This window comes from Photinus pyralis, unplaced genomic scaffold (assembly GCF_008802855.1).
Source record: "Photinus pyralis isolate 1611_PpyrPB1 unplaced genomic scaffold, Ppyr1.3 Ppyr1.4_LG9, whole genome shotgun sequence".
Lineage (NCBI taxonomy): Eukaryota > Metazoa > Arthropoda > Insecta > Coleoptera > Lampyridae > Photinus > Photinus pyralis.
Window position 1 is genome coordinate 15292748 of NW_022170878.1, and position 24781 is coordinate 15317528.

Here is a 24781-nt window from a genome sequence, read left to right on the forward strand (position 1 = left end):
TTACCGGCCCGGTACCCATCTTGTATGTGGAGAGCGATCCCGAGGTGCCGGATAGGGGAACGGCCCTGTGAATGATCGTATGAGACACGGGGTTAATGCGGAAATGGGATGCTCGCAGGTAGAGCTGTTAGAGGCATACAATACGCGTCGCGGGCTGTCGGGCCGTGGCCAATGACTATGCACCAGAGAACTGTGCGGTTCTGTTACTGATCTACTTACTTCAGATCAGCCATGACGGAAAACCATGAATGAGAAAGGTCGTTTGTGGTCATGTCTCACGGAACTGAGGATGTAGGAGGGGGGGGGGGGGCGACGATCAAGAGCAGTCAACCAACCCCATTACGAAAAAATGTTTCAAGCGAAAACCCGAAGTCTCTAGGTAACCCAGGGGCCGAGATCTCGATGGAACACACAGACAGACGACGGAAAATCGAGCAAATAAGCGTTTCTTTAACTTCATTGTGTTGCGCTAAAAAATCTAAGCCCAAAGTGGAACAACTTACGTCGACGGGATGGATGATTCGGAGGCAGGGACCCGGACCGGAGCGAAAAAGAACCGAAAACCGGACCGAAACCGGTATTTTTTTCTGGACCGAAAACCTATAGCCAGCTGAAAGTCAGGCTTCCGGTGCTGCAAGGAAACGGTACCGTTGGCTGAGGCGCTGAGGCAACACAGTGCAGAAGCGGCTTAAGCAGCCAAGTAAGCCGTCCGCCCGCATGTACCGCCGAGAGAACAAGGTAACTTGGACAAAGGGAAAAAAAGGTTTCGGTCCCACGATACCACACACAAGGCTCCCCAGACAAGGAAGCAGGCACGTAGGGAGACGTCCAAGTGAAATTCCAAAGGCGACTATTGTGAACGCCAACTTCCCGGACACCACCAACGAGAGCCCGGAGCGTATCCTTGGTTTTTTGAAAGCTTCAACACTACAAGGAATGGCGAGTGCTCAAGAAAGAGCAAGAGGGCCCCCTTGTTCGTCTAACCATGACAGTGGACCAACGCTCGCTAAGGTGCCTGGAGCAGAAAAGCCTAAGGGCTGCAATGTTCCTCAGGCGGTACTGGAAATATTGACTTACCCTACACTTACCGTTGGCAACTCTGGCAAAAAAAATCTACAAGCAGAGCCACCTACCTTTCAAGTCGAAACGATGGACGTTTCGCGGCATTTTTGAATTCGGATGGCGGTCGGCTCGATAGGGATGGCACGAATGAAATCCTACGGTGTGTAGTCGGTTCTTGTATGTGTTGGGGCGTGAGACGTAATCGGGAAGGGAATTAAATAAAAGACAGAACTGCGTAAGAAATGACAAGAACAGTAATAAATATATTACGCACACAACAAGACCATGCCAGTGAAACCTTCTACGGGACAAAAACCCGGGCAATAAAATGCAAGAGAAAATACACATAAATAAAACATCTCAAATTGTATGATAAAAATCAGCGTGATGCCTTCCGTCGACCTCGTCGCCAACTTCGTTACGAAAATCCCCTAGTATTCGGCATCTGCGCAAAATGGTCGATTGGTTATATACAGAGCATATCATATTTTTGCTTCAGATGTAATGGTGTGTTGCCTAACCATAAGGGTGGATTATCACAGGCCCAGCTTTAGGTTTGGGCAAGTGGAAATCAAGCCTAAATGAGTAAGTCGCGCCACTTCCAAGAGAAAGCAGCCAGAAAAGCGCCATGCACCCAAAGCCCAGTGAGGCCAGCACCAGTAGCCAAATGAAGAAGGTCAAACGAAACAATCCACCGAAGGCGCAGGTTCAACCAACTGGCGAACGGCCGTCGTCCGCCCAGGGAGCCGATGTGCCTAGCCGGGGAAACATCAGAGGCAACAAAATCGTCTTCCTACAGGCAAATCTCCAGCACAGTCTCGATTCCTCCTCTCGATTTTCGATTCCCGCTGTGTGCTGGAGGGAATTCCACACTCCCCAAACCCTCTGGAAATACGTTTTTCCAAAATGCTTAAAAAATGGGCAAGCTTATGACAATTTACTGGGAAGTGCCATCAAACTTTCTTTTTTTGAGATATTCCATATACGACGATCTAATGGCTGAACTTAGTTGGAAAGAACGTAGCACCGGAGGGTCTGGGAGGGGGGTATCGAATACCCCCCAGGAAAAAGGAAGGTTCCTTTTCTACAGCATCTGCAAGGGTAATCGATTCTCCCCGTGTGCAGGGGGGTATTCTATACTGACCCCTCGGAAAAATGTTATCCAAAAATGCTTAAAAAATAGGTAACCTTATGAGAATTTGCTAGGAAGTGCCATAAAACTTCCCTTTTTTTAGATATTCCATACACGAGGATCTAATGGGTGAACTTACTAGGGGAGAACGTAGCACTGGGGGGTCTGGGGGTATCGAATACCCCCCAGGAAAAAGGAATGTTCCTTTACTACGGCATCTGTAAGGGTAATCGATTCCCCCCGTGTGTTGGACGGTATTCTATACCCCCCCCCTCAGTACCGATTCCCCCCGAAAATAAGTTCTCCTAAAATGCTTAAAAAATATCGGGAGGTCTGGGGAGTAAGAAATACCCCCAAGAAAAAGGAAGACACTTTTTCTACCGCAACTGTGAGATTAATCGATTCCTGCTGTGTGCTGAGTGGTATTCCATACCCCCCAGACCCCCCGGAAATACCCTTGTCAAACGTACTTGAATTCTTCTTAAATCACAATCCCCAGATCTTTCTATCAAATGATTTGGGAATCTTTATAGTTGCCTTGAACCTATTCCTTGCATCTGTAAGCTCCTTCTTTTTGCTATCTCGAGAGTTTTTGCAGGGCCTTAGCCGCCTTGGTCGGTTTATGGATAGCCCTCTCTAGGTGTCTGATCCCATTCCTAGTATCGTCACGATGGACTGGGGATGTTTCCTCCTACAGTCATCATCAGTTTGGTAACTCCTGCTACCAGGACAAGCCTGTGCGAGAGTGCGGACATTTTCCATAATAGTGGACCCAGCACTGACCCTTGAGGAACCCCCTCCGTCCGCTCTTCTGGTCTACCATATCTTAAGACTGATTACATTGGTAAGGTGTTGTAAGTGCGTTAGATACTGATCCCACAGCGCTCTCATGGTGAATTTTGTGGGGTCGGCGTTTCGTACGTCCTGGGCGGTCCTCCACCCACCGGCTTAGGGCCTCCTTCCGTTCACTTATCCAATTTCCTCCGGGCGAAGTTCAACCAGAAGCAACTTGTCGATGTGACTAAGCAGGGCTATGGAACCCGGGAAAGCCCCCGAGGCGGACGACCTTCCAACCGAGTTCGTGGCACTGGTGGAAAAACGAGAACCCTTCACGCCTAGCGAAACGGTCCTAAGGAGTATCGGGTAGCATGGAAGAGTCTGGATGTGACTCTCGTTCCAAAAAAAGACAGGGAGAGATATGGGAACGTTTTTGAGAGTCCTCGCAGCTTGCCAAAGAAGATATGGGAAGCTGTTCCTAACCGGTATGATTTTGTCAAGGGAAGAGGGACCACAGAGGCTTGGTTGAATTATTTTTTGGGCGATAAATGAAGTCATAATACAGCGCTTCATAAAAGTACATGTCAAATGAGTGTCTCTAAACTTAAATTACGGCGAAACGTAGCGCCCAATGAAGAACACTCCTGCTCCGGGAGATTTTAAGTAAAACAAAAAAGGATGATCCGCGATAAAATCCACCAAAACTTCCACCCATGGTGGCGTACCTTGTATTTTCCCTGCAACAACACCCTTTAGACTCTCAATACAACTCCTGTACAAATACCTCGTTTCGCTGGTACGACCTGACCTTCTTCATCAACTAAGATAATGGCTTTTTGGTAGACATTGGTGACTTGAAATTTGTTGTCATTTGGATTTCCCGAATTTTCACCAATCGCACCTTCCATCCCCATCTAGAATTTAGGTCAATTGGAACTATATACAGAGGGTTGCCGCTGGTACGCTTACATTCCTTAAGGCGTCGTCAAGCTGAACAGTGGATTTAAGTTCAAATGTCGGCAGTACTAATCGGACCTTTGGTCCGTAATAGAACTGATCATAAAAGAGTTCGTCGATTCTCTCCTCCAAGCCTGGAAGTCCATATTTATCATCCGGTAGGATCACCGTCATGAACATGTCCGAGTCCCGGTACGGCAGCTCGATGAACTGGGCCCTTAAGCTGTGGTTATACGCATACTTGAAGTTGGTGGAGACCTCCATTAATTCAGCCTGCTTGGTTACAGTTTCGCTCACGTAAAACGGTCGAGATTTGGTGGCGCGCGTTGGGAATTTCTTCTGCCAGTAGCCCTTGAAGTATTGAAGATTTACCAGCACGCTCTTCGTTTTCTTACTGAAGCTTTTGTCTGTAACCATCTCCACTCCTTTGTCAAAGGTGTTGTCGGCGACCCACTTGTTTATCTTGGCTATTGACGATTTTGCGAGAAAATTCAATTCGTCAATTTCCGACTTGAAATTATTAACGGCCGAAACCTTAAGGTCTTCGCCAATTTCCAGCCCCTTTTTTACGAAGATCTTATTTGCGCTGGCTATAGTAGAATCGCCGGTGTTATCCAGATTTGCGACGATCTGGGTGAACATTTCCATCGATTCTTCTAGGGTGGCCTCCGGCCGCTGCAGGGTCGAGAAGATCTTCTGGAAGTCTTCGCCTGATTCTTCCGTCAGCGCAAGAGACATGATCATCTGCAGCGAAAGGGGATTTATCAGGAAGTTTCCATCTGTCGTCTTTTTGACTTGCTGAAAGTTGACCGTCATTTTGCCTAATTGCACGTGTTACGCTCTTACCTTGTACAATTCTACGCTAAACCGCTGATTACCGGCAATAAACTTGTCCAGAAGAGCGGAATTTTGAGCGAGTGTTAAAACTAGTCCAGCTGAAAGCAGCACCAATACTCTCATTGTGTGTACAATAACTTCGAATTGGTATAAAGTTTTCTGTTACACGCCGCTTTTATTTCTCTCCTTTATCTTCTACTGTTTGACGGTTTATCGGTCAGGGTTGATGGGGCAAACGATAATCGGGTACTTTGCGACATAGTTCACTGTTATTTAAGGTCAAGAGAGATTAGAATTTAGGGGGAATAGAAAAATTATAGCCAGGTGTTATAGAATGTTCGGAAAACCTAAAAACCCAAGTTTCCAAAAAAGGCCCAAAATCTTTTTCCAAAACTGATGTAAAACAGTGTACGTAGGTACCTACAGAAAATTTCCTCTCAGTTTAAAAATACCGAAATCTCTCACAAAATCCGAAAGTGTCCGCTATAACTTTGATTGAGAAGTCTGATCAAAAAATTGTCTCAGATCGACCCGGAAATAATTTTTTTTTATAAATGTGGCCTGTAGAATCCATAATTTCAAACAGTTCCAAGATTGGGCTACTAGTTCAAAAGTTACAGCCCTTTGAATATTTTTTCGAAATTGGTTTCTAGTCTATAACTTTTGATTGAGAAGTCTGATCGAAAAAGTACGAATTGTTTTGGATTCTACGCACCAAAAATTAATAAGAAAAAGTGTTTTCCCGAGAAATTTTGGTGTAGTCGATTTTTGGTAAAAAAGGAAGGTTATACACTGCCTTTTTTTGAGCCCCTAAAAAAAAATGTCTCAGATCGACCCGGAAAAAAATTTTCTTATAGAATGTGGCCTGTAGAATCCATAATTTCAAACAGTTCCAAGATTGGGCTACTAGTTAAAAAGTTACAGCCCTTTGAATTTTCTTTCGAAATTGGTTTCTAGTCTATAACTTTTGATTGAGAAGTCTGATCGAAAAAGTACGAATTGTTTTGGATTGTACGCACCAAAATTAAGAAGAAAAAGTGTTTTCCCGAAAAATTTTGATGCAGTCGATTTTTGGTAAAAAAGGAAGGTTATACACTGCGTTCTTTTGAGCCCCGCAAAAAAAATTGTCTCAGATCGACCCGGAAATGAAATTTTCTGGTAGAATGTGGCCTGTAGAATCCATAATTTCAAACAGTTCCAAGATTGGGCTACTAGTTCAAAAGTTACAGCCCTTTGAATTTTCTTTCGAAATTGGTTTCTAGTCTATAACTTTTGATTGAGAAGTCTGATCGAAAAAGTACGAATTGTTTTGGATTCTACGCACCAAAATTAATAAGAAAAAGTGTTTTCCCGAGAAATTTTGGTGCAGTCGATTTTTGGTAAAAAAGGAAGGTTATACACTGCCTTTTTTTGAGCCCCGAAAAAAAAATTGTCTCAGATCGACCCGGAAAAAAATTTTCTTATAGAATGTGGCCTGTAGAATCCATAATTTCAAACAGTTCCAAGATTGGGCTACTAGTTCAAAAGTTACAGCCCTTTGAATTTTTTTTCGAAATTGGTTTCTAGTCTATAACTTTTGATTGAGAAGTCTAATCGAAAAAGTACGAATTGTTTTGGATTCTACGCACCAAAATTAATAAGAAAAAGTGTTTTCCCGAGAAATTTTGGTGCAGTCGATTTTTGGTGAAAAAGGAAGGTTATACACTGCGTTTTTTTGAGCCCCGCAAAAAAAATTGTCTCAGATCGACCCGGAAATGAAATTTTCTGGTAGAATGTGGCCTGTAGAATCCATAATTTCGAACAGTTCCAAGATTGGGCTACTAGTTCAAAAGTTACAGCCCTTTGAATTTTTTTTCGAAATTGGTTTCTAGTCTATAACTTTTGATTGAGAAGTCTAATCGAAAAAGTACGAATTGTTTTGGATTCTACGCACCAAAATTAATAAGAAAAAGTGTTTTCCCGAGAAATTTTGGTGCAGTCGATTTTTGGTAAAAAAGGAAGGTGCCTTTTTTGAGCCCCGAAAAAAAAATTGTCTCAGGTCGACCCGGAAAAATTTTTTTTAAAGAATGTGGCCTGTAGAATCCATAATTTCAAACAGTTCCAAGATTGGGCTTCTAGTTCAAAAGTTACAGCCTTTGAATTTTCTTTCGAAATTGGTTTCTAGTCTGTAACTTTTGATTGAGAGGTCTGATCGAAAAAGTACGAATTGTTTTGGATTCTACGCACCAAAATTAAGAAGAAAAAGTGTTTTCCCGAGAAATTTTGGTGTAGTCGATTTTTGGTAAAAAAGGAAGGTTATACACTGCCTTTTTTTGAGGCTCGCAAAAAAACTTGTCTCAGATCGACCCGGAAAAAAAATTTTCTTATAGAATGTGGCCTGTAGAATCCATAATTTCAAACAGTTCCAAGATTGGGCTACTAGTTCAAAAGTTACAGCCCTTTGAATTTTTTTTCGAAATTGGTTTCTAGTCTATAACTTTTGATTGAGAAGTCTGATCGAAAAAGTACGAATTGTTTTGGATGCTACGCACCAAAATTAATAAGAATAAGTGTTTTCCCGAGAAATTTTGGTGCAGTCGATTTTTGGTTAAAAAAAAATTGTCTCAGATCGACATCTTAGATTAAAATGTTGAGGGTGTTATTGGACTCGTTGAAGACGATATCGTCGGTACTCAGCAGGGGTGATGCAAATGTCAGTGTGACTATAAGGCAAAGAAGCCGAAAGACGCAGTAAACTTCCTGTTCCTCTTCGCCTTCTGGTTTCATTTCTTGTTTCTGCTTCCTTTCCTCCGCGTCTGTCTCTGATTCCACGTTTATCTCTATTACTGTTTATGTTGCTTTTCCCATTTTGATTCCCGATACCGATCCTGGTTATCGTTCCGTTTCTATTTCTGTCTGTCATTTACGTTCCTTCTCTCGTTCATGTTCTTGTTTATTGTGCTTATTCATGTCATTCCTGTGTAGTACAAGTACTTGCTGCTGCACCTGTACTCGATTTCTGGTGCTATTTCAGTGTGGTTCTTTCTTGTTCCTGTTCCCGTTCTTGTTTCTGCTTCTACCCCTGTTTCCGTTGCTATTATCGTTCCACTTGCTGTTTTTGTTGCTACCACTGCACTTACCCATGTCCCTGTCCGCTCCCGTTCTGCTTCTTGTTGCCCTTTCCGTTGCCGTCCTATTGTAGTTCACTTTCACTTCCAGTTCCCATTTCCTTCCCGTCGCCATTTCGTTACTTTTCCTGTTTATGCCTTTCATATTCGTGGGCACGGTCTTTGTGAATGATCCCTATCAAAGCAAATAACGATATTGGGCACAATTTTCTATTTTTCCTACCTAAAAAATAATCAGAATGGACCCACTAAATTGAAAGTTTTCTTTATTGAAATTTGAATGAACCAACTTTAAATAAATAATCTAATTCTAGTGCGTTTCTAAATGGTAGAGTACATGTAATACAAAACGGCTTCAACTCCCATAGGTTGATTTCTTTAAGAAATTACAGAATCAAAATTTCTTTACTTTAATCAAAATATAATATATGATGATTTTTCATGACTTTGATTCTACATAAATGGAATAACGGTGCGTCATACGCGCCACCCCTTTCATTCGATGACCACCCCCGCAATCACAATCCACAAGTAGATTTTAATTCCCTTCTTATCAATCAAATGGCACTAAATCAAATCCCATGTATTTCTCAAACATGCCAATTTTGCATTTTTATTAGAATATTACCGTCCGGCACCATAGACCAAAAGGACTCAGCGTAGGAACCGACTGGGCCCACCCCTAGCACAATAATAAAATAAATCAGAAAGACCTAATTAAGATAACTGAATATGATCCAAATCCCAGACATCTCTCCAGACAATTCGGAATCCAATAATAAAACAATGCTCTATAGAAATTGAAAGATTATTTTTTTATATTTTTTTCAAATAATTTATTTAAAAAATGGGCCCTCTACATTGTGACAGCCCATAGAATGTCTATAATTTACAATGCGTAAATGGCTCTACTTTTAGAAATATAAAAATCGAAATTACGAAAAAAATTAATCGAAACTTAGAGCTACCGTTACACTTGTTACCGTCCCCGTCAACGTTCTCGTTACGGCACTTGTCCCCTTCCAGTCCCTGTGAGTTCGCATTCTAGTCCTTATCCACTTTCCTTTACAGTTACTTTCACTATTCATAGCCTTTTTAGCGCATTTCCACAAAAATAAAAAAAAATGCGCTATTGTGGCCACTTTGTCCGTCCGTCCGTCCGCTCGTTTTGCGACGCTACTAGTTCTTTATCTTAAGAGCTATTGTTCTACTTTTTTCGCTATTGGGTTCGTTATGGTGTCGAGTCTTGTACCAAGGAAGGAATTTTTTCTGTACCGCTTACAAAAAAAGTTATTGTAAAAAAAACAAAAAACCGTTTTTTACATGTTCCATAATTTTACACTTTTGCGGTTTATTAACGATCCTAGAGATCGTTTATAATTTTGCATTGCTATCTGTCGCCTGCCGGTTGGTCTCTCCGTCTGTTCCTTTGTCTGTCTGTCCATCTATCTGCCCGTGTGAACGATAACTTTGTTTAGAAATGTTCGATCGCTTTTACATCTCCGTTAGTTATGAACTGAATTGCATGAAATTCAATATGGGCATAGCTTTAGCCATAATAATACGCAATGCCAAAAGTTGAATCGAATCGATTCAAAATTCACAGTGCCCTTTTCGCATCTCGACCATTTATAAACCGAATTGCAAACTTTTTACTTATAAAAGTATTTGAATGAAATTTGATACATAGGCACTTGGAATAAAGGAAAATCAAACGCCAATTTCAAAATTTGGTTTTGCGCATGCGCAGTGCCAACTTTTGTATTTATGGAAGAATTTAAACGAAATTTGATACATAGGCACTTGGGATAAAGGAAAATCAAACGCCAATTTCAAAATTTGGTTTTGCGCATGCGCAATGCCAACTATTTTATTTATGGAAGAATTTAAATGAAATTTGATACATAGGCACTTGGAATAAAGGATCATCGAGCGCCAGTCTCAAAATTTTCTTTTGCGCATGCGCAGTGCCAACTTTTTTATCTATGGCACCATTTAAGTGAAATTTGATACTTAGGCGCTTGGAACAAAGGAAAATCTAACATTAGTTTAAAAATTTAGGTTTGCGCATGCGCAGTTCAAACTTTCTTATTTAGAAAAGCATTGAAATGAAATTCTTCTCATAAACTGAAATTGAAGTAACACGTCAAAAATGGATTGCCCATGTGCAACGCTATCTTTCATATTTGTGGCCGGAATTTTACGATTTTAACAGAAGTTGCATCTTATAAATGGGAAATGAATGCAAGTGGAAATGCGCTTTATGTAAATCGTTTACGATTACTTTTTAACTTGTTGTTCTTTAACATACCATTTTTGTTTTTGTTCCCGTTCATATCACTTCTCTTTCTCTAGTTCTTTGTATTCTTATTCCTGCTACTGTCATTATTACAGCTACCGTTACCGCTATCAACACAGTCAGCCTCCTTTTTTGCTTCTGTTTCTGCTTCTGCTTCTGCTTCCGCTTCCGCTTTCCGCTTTCTGTATATATATTCACTTCTGTGCCCGGTCCCGCTTTTGCTTCTGCGTCAGCTCTTACTTATGCTCCTGTTTATGTTCCTGTTCCTGTTCTAGTCGTGATCGTGTTCGTGTTCGTGTTAGTGTATGCGTGGGTGTGTGCGTTCGTGGTCGTGTTCATGTTCCGGTTCCGGGTCCTATTCCTGTTCTTGTTCATTCACACGATACCGTTTCCATTCCCGTGTTTGTTCCTGTTTCCCCGTCAGTTCCCGTTTCCGTGTTAGTTCCTATTCTAACTTTCTTCCGTTCCTATTCTTGTCATCCTCCTTGTTCCTGTTACCGTCCTGGTTCTTGTTGCAGTTCTCCTTTCACTATGCCTCTGGTACTTTTGTCATCCCTGTCACTGTCACCCTCACCGTCACTGTCACGGTTGCTGTCACTGCTACTGTCACTTTACTGTTACTGTTTTTTCTTTTTGTTGTTCCAATTCCGATTCTTGTTTGAACTCACGTTTTCATTATTTTCAGTTCTCCTTTTACTACCTGTATGTCAGTAAGGGAGGTATTTCATTGGGGTAAAAAATGGCCCCTACTTTTTTGACGGAAATACACACAAAATCTCGATGATGTCGGTCTGTCGGTCCGTCTGTTCCAGCTAAACGGCTAAACCGACTGGAACCAAATTTGGTATACATATTCTTAGGCATTAGGGCCAAATAAAAAGTAAAATGGGAAAGACACTAAGCAGTAGCAATAGCATGCAGGTCGTCTGCTAAGAGTGCGGTTAAGACAATTAGATCGCGAAAGCTTGAAGGCGTCGAGTAATACTAACTTTCCAGTGCTGAACAATAGGAGTAAAAGCCCCCTTAGAAGAGCAAAGCACAGCGAGTTAAATGTAAAAACACTTGACCAAAGTTAATTGCGACCGCGCAGACTGAACCTCATGGAAGTTGGGGGTATTTAATGCATTGTGGTTTCGCAATGGTATTTTTAAAAATACAAAAACCATTTTCTCACGCACGTAAATTACGTGTTTCGAACCACGCATAGATTGAGGAACTTTGAACTCACGTGATTATCAACATAGGCGCACCTTGACATCGGGGGAGCTGAAGCCATATAAATTCAGTAAAGCGAATTTATCTACATATTATTATCAGTTGTGACAACTAAGCGTCAAAAACTGTATAAACGGAACAGAACGAAACTTCCGTTCACGTTCGCTATGAAGCGGTACATTTCACTATGTTGACAAATTCGCAGAAATACTTTTCTAATGCTATAGCGACCACTCAGATGGTCGATAAATGGACCATAACACAGTGATTCATTACATATCAAGTCTTTTTCTCTAAACTTTAAGCTAAACTTAAATTAAGGTGAAACATAACGTCCAATGAAGAACACTCCTGCTCCCGGCGATTTCAAGTAAAACAAAAATGGATGATCCGCAACAAAATTCACCACAATTTGTACCCACGGAGGCGTACCTTGTATTTTTCCTGCAAGAACACTGTCTAGACCTTCGAGGAACTTTTATTTAAATACCTCGTCTGGCTGGTGGCATCTGGCCGTCTTCGCTAACTATGATAATGGCTTTTTGGTAGACGTTGGTGACTTGAAATTTGTTATCATCTGGATTTCCGGAATTTTCACCAATCGCACCTTCCATCCCCATCTAGAATCCCCAATTGGAATTATATACAGAGGGTTGTTAGTACGCTTACATTTCTTAATGCGTCGTCGAGTTGGGCAGTGGCTTTTATATCAAATTTCGGTAGTACGAATCGAACTTTTGGTCCGTAATAGAACTGCTCATAGAAGAGTTCGTCGATTCTCTCCTCCAACCGTGGAAGTCCAAATTTATCATCCGGTAAAATCACCGTCATGAACATGTCCGAGTCTCGAAGCGGTATCTCGATGAACTGGGCCCTTAAGCTGTGGTTGTACGCATACTTGAAATTGGTGAAGACCTCCATTAATTCAACCTGTTTCGTTACAGTTTCGCTCACGTAAAACGGTCCAGGTTTGGTTGCGCGCGTTGGAAAGCTTTTCTGCCAGTAACCCTTGAAGTATTGGAGATTTACCAGCACGCTCTTTGTTTTCTTACTGAAGCTTTTGTCTGTAACCATCTGCACTCCTTCGTCAAACGTGTTCTGGCCGACCCACCGATTTATCTTGGATATTGACGATCTTGCGAGAAAATTAATTTCCTCAATTTCCGACTTGAAATTATTAACGGCCGAAACCTTAAGGTCTTCGCCAATTTCCAGCCCCTTTTTTACGAAGATCTTATTTGCGCTGGCTATAGTAGAATCGCCGGTTTTATCCAGATTTGCAACGATCTGGGTGAACATTTCCTTGGATTCGTCCAAAGTGGCCTCGGGCCGCTGTAGGGTCGAGAAGATCTTTCGGAAGTCTTCGTCCGATTCTCCTATCAGCGCCAGTGACATAATCATCTGCAGCGAGAGGGGGTTTATCAAGAAGTTGCCATCGGTTCCCTTCCTGACTTCCTGAAAGTTAACCATTTTGGTTCGTCGCACCAGTCGAGCTCTTACCTTGTACAATTCGACGGTAAAACGTTGGTTACCGGCAATAAACTCTTGCAGAAGAGCGGAATTTTGGGCGAATGTTAGAACTAGCCCAGTTGAGAGTAACACCAAGATTCTCATAGTGTTTATAGTAAATGGAGCTGTACGGTTTAGGTTATACAGATATATCTTCCGCTTTTATTTAATTCCGTTATCTTCTACTCCTCAAAAGTTTACTGGTCAGGGTTGATGGAGCAAACGATAACCGCCTACTTTGCGACATAGTTCACCGTTACACAACTAGGTCAGTATTTAGGTCAATTATTTGTAATAGACTGAAATTTATTACCATTAAGCTGTCGTATTTAGGTGCCAATGGCCCATTCCCCGGTCCCAAGTAACTGTCGCCTGTACTGTAATCTCCACGTGAGCTCTCCTACAAGCCTAATGTGCAGGCAATAGTTGACCATCCAGTCGTAAGGACATCGGTGATCTTCTTAATCTGTTTTATCATTTATCATTCATCTTGCAATGTTCTATTCGATTGATTTGGTATTGTAATTGGTTGTCTTTGTCTCTCTCCTTCATAATCATTGGTATATTTACCCCCTCTCTCCTTAATCTTTCCGCCTCATCTTCTGCATACCCGTTCCTTTGGAAATATCTTCTTCTTCCTTCTGTCCACTTTGCTTTGTTGGTCTTCTATCTCTCCTTGAGAGTTTCTTTTAGTAACCCGTTTTCTCCTCTTCCTATCCTTTCTTCGTATTTAACTGCTCAATATCTCGCTTCTATCCTCATCTTATCTTTGTTTGTTTCCTCCAGAAATATGTAAGTTGGGGTATCTTTTGCCAATCCTAGGATCCATTTTAGGTATCCGCTCGATGCCCTCTATCTCCTCCCACCCCCATATTTCTGCCCCATACATCACTGTGCTTTTAATCAGGTAATCGGAGATCATTTTCTTGATTCTATAGTTGTTTTTGAATTTTTTTTCTGCTATGCTCCATATCTGCGGTATTAATCCATTTGCTTTTTTCTTTATTTGTCTTATGTGAGCACTCCGTTTTTCATTAGTGCACACCCAAGGTATTTAAATTCCGAAACTTCTTCTATTTCTCTTCCTTCGATTTTCCACGATGTCTCGTCCTTATTCTTCTTTCTTCCTTTTGTAAAAACCATTATTTTTGATCTGTGTTTATTGCGAATTTCTTTCTTCTTGCGTACCTTTCTAACTGTGTGATCATTCCCTTAATTTCTGATTGCTTTGTTGTAAGGGGCACCATGTCGTCCATATCTCTTGCCCTCCAATTTTCATTCCTCCTGCTTGCCATTTTCTTAATGCTTCTTCCAAGTCTGCCACATAAATGTTGAAAAGGGTCGCACTTAGCGGACATCCTTGCCTGGCTCCCTTTGCCGTCCAAAAATAGTCTGTGTGTTTGCTTTGACTTTAACTTTACTCTTTGTTTCTCTATAGATTTCTTTAATCCTTTCTTTTGTGTTGCTGTCGATATTTTTCTTTTCCAAACTCTTATATAATTCGTTCCTGTCTAGATTATCGAATGCTGCTTTTAGATCTATGAATAGGGCGTAGACTTTACCTCCTTTCTCTTCCAGTTCTTGTTGTACTGCGTGATTTATTATGTATATGTTGTCTATCGTCCCTCTTCCCTTCCTAAAGCCCATTTGTGTTTTATCCAGTTTGTCCTCTACTTCTTCATTTAAGCAGTTGTTTAGTATTTTGGCGTAAAGCTTGTATGTTGAGTTTAGGAGTGGGATTCCCCTTAAGTTTTTGATGATCGGATGATCGGATTTATGGCTCAGTGGTAGAGCATTGGGTTATAAATCCGAAGGTCGGGTGTTCGAACCTGGGTTGAGGTGAATTTTTCATCTGTGGCGGAGATGGAAATTACCTTAGACCAGTTCCGAGCATTCTACCGGCTACTCTGAATTAGGTTTTCCTGCAGTTTTCCTAATTCGTAAGGTAAATACCGGAGTAGTATAGACCATCTTAAGACCTTCTGCAGAGGCACCTCTAAATAGCATTGTGCGGGTCACTCTGTAATTGGGCGCATGCCTGTTGAGGGCCCAAAACAAGAGAGGGATAATAAAATAAAATAAAATAAAATGTCATCTTTGTTTCCTTTTTTGTATTTTGGGCATATATCTCCTTCTTTCCAACTTTCCGGAAATCCTCCACCTCTCTATACCGTATTAATAATTTCTCCGATTTGCTGTTTCACGTTTTCCGGCGCTATCATCTCATTCGTTATTTGGTCTGGTCCGGGAGCATTCTTTTTTTCATCTTTGTCATTTCTGCTTCCATTTCTTCTTCCCCTATTTCTTCATCGTCCTTTGTCCGCTTTCTTTTTTGTTTTTTCCCCTCTGAAGCTTATCTGTCCGTTTAAATTTTGTATAAAGTAGTTTTTCCCTTCTTCTTCTCCAATGTAGTCCGGTATTCCTTCTTTATTTTTTCTCCCTTTGTTTATAAATTTCCACACTTCATTTTCGTTTTTGATGCTTTGTATTTCTCTTATTTCCTCTTTTTGTAATTCTTCTTTTTTGCGTGTGATACATGATCTTTATATTCCTTTTTCTGTACTCTTCGCCTGTGTCTTTTCCTGTTTTCCAATCCATTAGGTTTTTTTTGTAATTTGTTTTGTCTCTTTACATTCTGTGTCCCACCACTTGCTTCTTCCTGGTGTCCAGTTGTTTATTTTTGATGTTTTTTTCTGTCACCGCTTTAGTTATTGCCTTTTTGATTTCTTCTAGTGCAGCATCACATTCAGTTCCTTTGTATTCTATCCGCTTTAGATGATTTCTCTGTATTTTTCTATTGTTTGTTCTATCCAGATTTGTATCGTTTTTGTAATTTCTGTTGTTTGTTTTTTGTATTGTGTATCAGCGCTGCCTTTCATCGTTGTGGATATTGGTTGGTGATCTGATTCTATTCTTTGGTCTACTTGAACATTTTTTAAGTGTTCTTTCCCTTTTTCATTTAGAATAATATTACCGACTGCCCTCTGCTGCCTTTGTATGTATATTCTCCCTCTTCGTCCCCTTTCACGATCGATATATGTATACCTTTTCATCTCTTTGGGCTTGTCTGTTCCTCATGATTCAATTTTTTTCCTCCCAATTTGTATATTTTATTAGAATCCCCATTTTTCGTTCTCTATTTTGTATTGTAACGTGATTTATAAATTCGGGTTCGATTTATATCAATATTTATTAAACAGAACTAAAACACTATAAAATCCGTACAATTTATATCGATTATTATACACACACTTCGCAATTTATATTTCCGTGCTCGATCTCGTTCGATAGTAGACTGCCGCGATGTTCGGTCCGCAACCATTTATACACGCAAGCAATGTAAGTCCAGTACATTCTAGAATATTTCTACACAAAATCACTATCGCGCGTAGAAAATTCCAGAGCGCCAAAGGCGACGTCGTGTCTGGAGCATTTCCGTTACACTGCCCCCTTCTTAATTCTGGACGTCTCGTTCAGAAACTGCGTTAGTATTACTTTTTAATGCCTCGTGTCGGAATCTGCAGTCAGAGCCTGCTCGACAAACACCTTTCTTGAAAAAGCAACAGTCCACAGTTTTGCGGAGGGTCGTCCCCTGTGGGTTGAAGCAGCATACTGTAATTCGAACGCTAGTGTTTATAAAAATCACTTCGATCATGGTTCGCACTATTTTCCAGTCCAACCCATCTAAACCACATCCAATCTTCGGGATCGCCAAGCTATTTATGTCATAGTATGCCATGAGTTTCTTTAAGTTTTTTAAAGCAGACCAGAGGTTTTCATAGGTGGGTTTGCCTTCTGACGTTTTCTTTGAAACCAAGTAGAACAAAGAGCGTTGACTATCTTCCAAGCGCAGTACTTTACCCACTCGTGGTCTTTGCTTTATCAACTCGTCTATTCTTCCAAATCTTTTCCGGAATACGGAAGCTATACCTCTACCCATGCGAAGGTCTTCGGCGACACAATGGGCGATGGAAACGTTAACCGGAAGCTCAAAAATATTTTGACAAATTTCCTGAGTAACGCCAAATCGAGCTTTCTTCCGCTGGGCGTAATTTGACATAAAATCGTTAAAATTTGGCTCGATCCCAAAGCTGCGTTCCTCTTCTCGAATACCTCTAACTTCTTCGTTGTTGTTGGATCCGGCATATCGTGCGAGTCGATTAATGTGGACAACTCTCGGTTTCCGGTGGTTCATTCTGATACGATATATCACGTCATTTATTTTCTTGATCACCTCATACGGACCTTCCCATTGTCTTTGTAGCTTAGGAGAAAGACCTCTTCGCCTCTGTGGATTGTGCAGCCATACCAGATCTCCAGCTTCAAAAGTTTCATTGGCCGAGCGGAGGTTGTATTGATTTTTCATGCGATCGCTGGCAATCTGAATATGACTTCTAGCCAAGTCGTGAATGTCGTTCATCTTCGCCTTTAGTTGGTCAACATAATTTTCACCTGCGACATATTCTTCATGGGGTTTACGCCCAAACTCGAGGTCACATGGAAGGCGTAGTTCACGACCCAACATAAGGCAGGCAGGAGTCTGACCCGTGGTCTCGTTGACGGCTGATCGATATGCCATAAGGAACAGGTGGAGGTACTGGTCCCAATTTTTCTGATGTTCTGCCACGACTTTTGAAAGATATTTACCCATCGTTCGATTCATTCTCTCAACCATTCCATCTGACTGAGGATGCAAAGGTGTTGTTCTGGTTTTATTGGCTCCTACCAATCGACAAACATCTTGGAACAAAGCCGATTCAAAGTTCCTTCCTTGATCTGAATGGATTTCTATAGGAACACCAAAACGTGTAAAGAACTCCTTTACCAACACTTCTGCAACTGTTGCTGCCTCTTGGTTTGGAATGGCGTAAGCTTCAGTCCACTTTGTGAAATAATCCATAGCGACTAGGATATATTTATTTCCGCCATCTGTCTCGGGAAACGGTCCTGCGATATCGATAGCAACTCGATCTATCGGACTACCAACGTTATACTGCCTCATGGGTGCCTTCTTCTTGGAAAATGGTCCGTTTCCAGTAGCACATAACTCACATTTTTGACACCATCGCCGGACATCTTCTTTACTGTTGACCCAATAGAATCGCTCACGTACCCTTTGCAACGTTTTCGTAATACCAAAGTGTCCTCCGGAAGCGCCGTCATGCAATTTTCGCAATACTTCCGACACTTTGCTTCTAGGTACTACTAATTGCAGCGTCGATTCGGTGCCATCTTCACTTTCAAGGGTCCTATACAACAGGTTGTCTTTCAGAGTCAGGCTATTCCATTGGCCCCAATAACTTTTTACTTCAGGACTTGTGGCACTAATGTCCTGCCAGCCTGGTCTTTGTCCGTGGCGCATCCAATTCAGAACAGTTTTTATACTTGGGTCGTTTTCTTGGGCCGTTCTGATTTCGCTTGGCTTCCATTCCCCACTCTCTACAGTTGTTCGTCGCAGATGACCAATCTTGTCTTCTATTTTAGAACAATGTCTTCTTGACAAAGCGTCTGCATTATTGTGAACTTTTCCAGACGACGAAATGTTTACAGTGAAGATCGGGGCTTTGTTTCTGCAGGTCGACGATAGCCCCTTCCTGTCGATCTTTCTTAGTTTTCCGAGTGCTGCAATGGTTTTTGGCAGTTGCGGCGAACGTGTCCAATCTCGTCGTGGTTCACGTTTCTTTGCCAGTGACTGTATTGCTTTATTGATCTTCTCTTCCATTACTTTACTGACCTTTTCTTCCACTTCTTTACTGAGCTTTTCTTCAAAACTTTCAGAACCACCTTCCTCTTCGATGGTTCTTACCCGGCTGTCACTGCGAGGTTCCACCATACGTACTCGCGCACTTCCATGACTAGCTTTCTTGGCGGCTTCGAATTCTAACGCATGGGCCAAAGCTTTCTCAATTTTGTCGTGCCTAGCCAGTCTCAAAGCCTGCTGGGCATCTCCATCACGAACGGCATCGATAAATGTTTGTACAGCCAGTTGATCAAGAAAGCTTTCCGGTGCCGTAGGGTATGCCAATCGAATCAGTCTAGCGATGTCCGCTTCAAGTTCCTGCAAACTTTCTCCAGGTTTCTGCATTCGGTTCTTGACTTGGGCATAGTAAACTTGCTGAAGGTGTCTATCGCCATATCGCATTTCGAGTCGCGCTACTATTTGTTGGAAGTTCTGTTGATCCTCGGGGATGGTCCGCAACACATCCAGAGCATCTCCTCTCAGAGCAAAAATCAGGGCTGTAGTTTTGTCTTGAAGAGTCCATTTATTTGCCGCAGCCGCTGCTTCAAACTGTCGAACGTACGAGGTCCAAGGAATCTTACCATCAAAAGTAGGTGGCTTTACTCGGGCTTGCTGAACGTCGCCTTCTACTCTTGTATTTGTTTCTGGGTCGACCTTCTTGTAATGAGTAAGCTGTGGCACCTCAAGAAGACGGTCCATCAGTAATTCATCTGGGGCACTACTAGTACGCTCTTCCGTAGTCAGTCGCAAGAATTGCTCGCGCAGCTCTTCATACTTGTGCTCAATCTCGACGAATGTTGCTTTAAATGTTTTGGAAACTTCCGTAATTCTATCTTCAACTTTTTCTTCAATTGATTTAGAGACTTCTTCGATAATCTTTCTAGAATTTTCTTCCATTTTCTCGAACTTCTCTTCAAAATTTCTAGAATTTTCTTCCATCTTCTCTTGGTTGCTTTTCATTTCTTGTTGCAACACTTGTTGGCCATTTTGGATTTGTTGGAGCAAATTGAGCATCGTTTCTTCCATTTTAGCGGCAGCAGATCTTGTTACAGGCATACACAAGCAGAAGCACTTAATTTAATCTTACTTTTAATTTAATTAATTCCACATCTGACACCAATGTAACGTGATTTATAAATTCGGGTTCGATTTATATCAATATTTATTAAACAGAACTAAAACACTATAAAATCCGTACAATTTATATCGACAATTCAACTCATGTATAAAAAATCGCATAAGCCGCAGTGAAATTGTCACTTTGACAACGGCAAAAGTTACCTGCAACTTTTCCAGCGACAAATGCACTAGTGGTTTTTTCACTTATTCATTTTCGAACCAATTATCGCATTATCCTTTCCCATATGACTAGTTTGACGTCTGTCAGTAATTGATTAGTTATGTGAATTTCTTGTTCGTTAAATTGTCCTGCCGAATTACACTCGAGGTTTGTATTTAAACCGAGTAAATTTGGGTTGTTGCAATTCAAATCTGTTTCCTTTTAGCAATTGAACTCGAAAAACTGTCAACCTAAAAATGCTCCACCTTCGGTGTCGCATTTTTATTAGTTGACAGTTTTTCTCGTCTAATTGCTAGGCAACAGATTTTCGTTACCTAAACAACCCAAATTTACTCGGTAAAATACAAACCTCTTGTGCAATTATAAGTGATTATTATATCACACACACTTCGCAATTTATATTTCCGTGCTCGATCTCGTTCGATAGTAGACTGCCGCGATGTTCGGTCCGCAACCATTTATACACGCAAGCAATGTAAGTCCAGTACATTCTAGAATATTCCTACACAAAATCACTATCGCGCGTACAAAATTCCAGAGCGCCAAAGGCGACGTCATGTCTGGAGCATTTCCGTTACAGTATTGTACGGGCTTCTGTAGTAGAAATATTTATTTTTAATTCATTTCTTAGGAAATTTATTGCGTCTGTTTCCTTAATACTATTTGCCCCTTCCCCTTTAATTATAACGTTATTTTTTTTCTTCATCCTTTCCTCTTTTTTCAGTCTCCATTCTCGTTTGTCTATTCTCTCCGCTAGTTCTCGTTCTTCTTTGTTCCATTTTTCTTCCTTCTCTTGATTTTGCCTGCATTTCCCTTTTAAACTCTTCTCTCATTTCCGTTATTTCTTTTCTGACGTCATTTATCATTTCCATCATACTCTTGTTAAGGTGTTATCATCATGTTTTTAATTTCCTCCATGCTATATGCTTATTACGGTAACCTCTCCGGAGGTTCTTTGTGCACAGTTCATAATGGCTAACATCTCTGTCTGAAACACGGTGCTATGCTAACCAATGGGGAAGCTGGTGTCAGCTCTCGGTCGATCACGTGCATAGTTCTGTGGCGAGGCAGATGAAACTACCGAGCATGTGGTCAGTCACTGTGACGTTTTGATCAGGGACTGACATCAACTCCTTGGAGACAGTTATATGGAACTGGGGAGGGTGAAGCGACTGAACTCAGTTGCGAAAGAAAGGGGGTAGGCACAATGGGCCTCTGTTGTGCCTAAGTGCTGCCCGGTTGGGCTCCCCTGGGAATAGAATAGATCCCGAATGGCGTGTGATAGTGGAATAATGTGTGACCATCAGGGACCTGCTCTGAGGTCTAACGTGGTTTTGCAGCTTTCGCCGATAGTAATTTGGAACACCATCCACACTTCTATTGAGTTGAGTCATGAAGGAGGCTCAAGTAGATAACGAAGTAATAATTCACAAATAGATAATTAATTGCATAACATTGAGTTGTTTATTAGAGTTTATAATCACACATTAAAAAACCAGTAATTACTTAACATAGCGACCGATAAACATAACACCAGCGGGCGATTTGATGAAGTAAATAAACGGATGATCAGCGATGAATTGCTTCGGAGGAGGCCTTTGTATTAGTATGTGGGTTTGTACGACGTGAACTGCAAAATTCAATCGTCATAATTTGAGAATGCTTCCAATGGATCAACTTACCAAGGGTTGCTGCGGCTGCAACGGTTCCCTTTTCGTCTACCTCGACAACTGACTTTTGTAAGACGTCGCTGATCTTAACGGGCCGTTGGCCCGGTTCACCGAACCCACTGAAATCGGCGGAGTCGGCGAACGCGTCCGTTATCCCGAGCTGTAAAACAAAAACGCTTGGTTGGAGGAGATGACCAGGAAGAACTTACATTTTGAAGAATCTTCTTCAATTCCACCCTTGTCTCTCGTTTAAATTTTGGTAACTGAAGATGAACATTGACCTTCTCGTCCAGTTTGGTATTCAAAACAGCTTCGATGTTATTTTCCAAAGCGGACAGTCCTTCTACTTGGTTAGGTAGTACTACAACCATCGAAACGTCATCACCTTTGTAAGGCATTTCCAAAAACTGCGCGTCTAAATTCGACGACGAGTGGTACTTGAAATATCGAGTGGCCTCCATCATGTCAACTTCGATGTGGCTGTCGGATTTGGTGAAGAATTTCCTCTTGAGGGTGTTCCTTTCGTTGAACGTGTAAAGCCAGCTGCCATTAAAGTAGAGCGCGTTGATTAGCATTAAGCGACTGTCTTTGCTCAACTTAGAGGCATCGATTAAGTCGCGAATTTTGTCTTGGGTTTTCGAGGCCACCCAGCCATTTATTTCGGCAGCCGCCGCATTCTTGTCCTCAAAGTTTATGTTTTGAATTTCCGCACCGAAGGAATTCTGAGCGATGTTCTTGTACTCTTCTTTGATCTTGTAGCCGTTCTTGACGTAAATTTTGTTCGCGCTGGTAAGGGTATACTTGTCGTTCCCTTTTAGAGCCGGCAGGAGCTGTTGGAATGTCTGCTCGACGGTTTTCCGATCTTCAGGGAGATGTAACCCATTCGAGAGTTGTTGAGCGGTAACTCCTCGGGCGGCGGTTTGGGTCAGGCCTAAAATGATGAGGGCGGAGAGTGGGCAAAACAGGAAATTGTCCCCATCGTTTATCTCCTTAAGTTGCTGCAAGGATTTGGATATGAGAGTTGATTACCAATTAGGTGTTGACTTACCCTGTAGACATCCGCTGTAAATTGAACACTACCAGTTGCAAATTGTTGAAGGAGTGGAGAGTTCTCTGAGGACACCAACTGTGTCATACAGAAGGCGACACAAAAAACAAACAGTTTCATTCTGGACTTTCTCTTGACAAATACTGTAATAATTCCGCAAGGTTTCCACCTATATATGGACGGTTTTAGAAAGTTTGGCCATATCACATAATGGGTTAAAGGTCATCAAAACATGACATTGTTGCTAGAAATGTTTACCACACGCCCGAGATAACTCACAATCGCCTATTTGGTAAATTTGATTAAATTTTCGTAGGAATAGCATTTGTTCTCAAGAATAGTAGATTTTTTTGGCACTTTTTTGGTATTGTACATCTCGCTTTGACAAGTTTCGTATAGACTCTTCTACTTGCTCTGGGTTTTTGATTAGTCCTATTTCAGGATCACCGGATTTTCATTTCTCAATCAGAGATACGTATTCAATCCCTCAAGGTTCATTGGATAACGTCCTACGCACGACCCTTGTCTGAAACTGAAACACCGTAAACTATTGCTGTAACCTTTGAACTAGTAGCCCAATCTTGGAACTGTTTGAAATTATGGATTCTACGGGCCAAACTCTATAAGAAAATGTTTTTTTCCCGGTCGATCTCAGACAATTTTTCTTTCCGGCCTCAAAAAAAGGCAGTGTATTACCTTCCTTTTTTACCAAAAATCGACTGCTCCAAAATTTCTCGGGAAAACACTTTTTCTCACTAATTTTGGTGCGTAGAATCCAAAACGATTCGTACTTTTTCGATCAGGCTCCTCAATCAAAGGTTATGGACTAATTAAAATTTCGAAAAAGTTCAAAGGGCTGTAACTTTTGATCTAGTAGTCCAATCTTGAACTGTTTGAAATTATGGATTCTACGAGCCAAACTCTATAAGAAAATGTTTTTTCCCGGTCGATCTCAGACAATTTTTCTTTCCGGCCTCAAAAAAAGACAGTGTATTACCTTCCTTTTTTTAAATCGACTTCTCCAAAATTTCTCGGGAAAACACTTTTTCTCAATAATTTTGGTGCGTAGAATCCAAAACGATTCGTACTTTTTCGATCAGGCTCCTCAATTAAAGGTTATGGACTAATTAAAATTTCGAAAAAGTTCAAAGGGCTGTAACTTTTGATCTAGTAGTCCAATCTTGAAACTGTTTGAAATTATGGATTCTACGAGCCAAACTCTATAAGAAAATGTTTTTTCCCGGTCGATCTCAGACAATTTTTCTTTCCGGCCTCAAAAAAAGGCAGTGTATTACCTTCCTTTTTTACCAAAAATCGACTGCTCCAAAATTTCTCGGAAAAACACTTTTTCTAACTAATTTTGGTGCGTAGAATCCAAAACGATTCGTACTTTTTCGATCAGGCCCCTCAATCAAAGGTTATGGACTAATTAAAATTTCGAAAAAGTTCAAAGGGCTGTAACTTTTGATCTAGTAGTCCAATCTTGAAACTGTTTGAAATTATGGATTCTACGAGCCAAACTCTATAAGAAAATGTTTTTTCCCGGTCGATCTCAGACAATTTTTCTTTCCGGCCTCAAAAAAAGACAGTGTATTACCTTCCTTTTTTTAAATCGACTTCTCCAAAATTTCTCGGGAAAACACTTTTTCTCAATAATTTTGGTGCGTAGAATCCAAAACGATTCGTACTTTTTCGATCAGGCTCCTCAATCAAAGGTTATGGACTAATTAAAATTTCGAAAAAGTTCAAAGGGCTGTAACTTTTGATCTAGTAGTCCAATCTTGAAACTGTTTGAAATTATGGATTCTACGAGCCAAACTCTATAAGAAAATGTTTTTTTCCCGGTCGATCTCAGACAATTTTTCTTTCCGGCCTCAAAAAAAGGCAGTGTATTACCTTCCTTTTTTACCAAAAATCGACTTCTCCAAAATTTCTCGGGAAAACACTTTTTCTCACTAATTTTGGTGCGTAGAATCCAAAACGATTCGTACTTTTTCGATCAGGCTCCTCAATCAAAGGTTATGGACAAATTAAAATTTCGAAAAAGTTCAAAGGGCTGTAACTTTTGATCTAGTAGTCCAATCTTGAAACTGTTTGAAATTATGGATTCTACGAGCCAAACTCTATA

The 24781-nt window shown here is 41.1% G+C and overlaps 3 protein-coding genes across 4 annotated transcripts; all 3 read right to left on the reverse strand.

Annotated features, from left to right (window-relative positions):
- Window positions 1-3491: 3491 nt before the first annotated feature.
- LOC116181072 (leukocyte elastase inhibitor-like) lies at window positions 3492-4946 on the reverse strand. Of its 2 annotated transcripts, none has more exons than XM_031501328.1 (4): window positions 4775-4946; window positions 3941-4672; window positions 3756-3885; window positions 3492-3708 (listed from the first exon to the last, which is right to left on the reverse strand). In XM_031501328.1, exons 1-4 carry the CDS (start codon window positions 4886-4888, stop codon window positions 3581-3583), a joined length of 1104 nt encoding a protein of 367 aa, XP_031357188.1. In that variant the 5' UTR covers window positions 4889-4946; the 3' UTR covers window positions 3492-3580. The 2 variants fall into 2 exon arrangements, with proteins under 2 accessions (XP_031357188.1, XP_031357187.1); XM_031501327.1 differs by having other exon boundaries at window positions 3941-4726; window positions 4775-4943.
- A 6506-nt stretch (window positions 4947-11452) lies between these two features.
- Window positions 11453-13050, reverse strand: LOC116181071 (leukocyte elastase inhibitor-like). The gene is made up of 4 exons (XM_031501326.1): window positions 12887-13050; window positions 12056-12841; window positions 11877-12006; window positions 11453-11830 (listed from the first exon to the last, which is right to left on the reverse strand). Exons 1-4 carry the CDS (start codon window positions 12998-13000, stop codon window positions 11703-11705), a joined length of 1158 nt encoding a protein of 385 aa, XP_031357186.1. The 5' UTR covers window positions 13001-13050; the 3' UTR covers window positions 11453-11702.
- An 8326-nt stretch (window positions 13051-21376) lies between these two features.
- On the reverse strand, window positions 21377-22826 carry LOC116181070 (antichymotrypsin-2-like). The gene is made up of 4 exons (XM_031501325.1): window positions 22654-22826; window positions 21815-22603; window positions 21618-21765; window positions 21377-21565 (listed from the first exon to the last, which is right to left on the reverse strand). Exons 1-4 carry the CDS (start codon window positions 22771-22773, stop codon window positions 21438-21440), a joined length of 1185 nt encoding a protein of 394 aa, XP_031357185.1. The 5' UTR covers window positions 22774-22826; the 3' UTR covers window positions 21377-21437.
- Between the last annotated feature and the right edge of the window lie 1955 nt (window positions 22827-24781).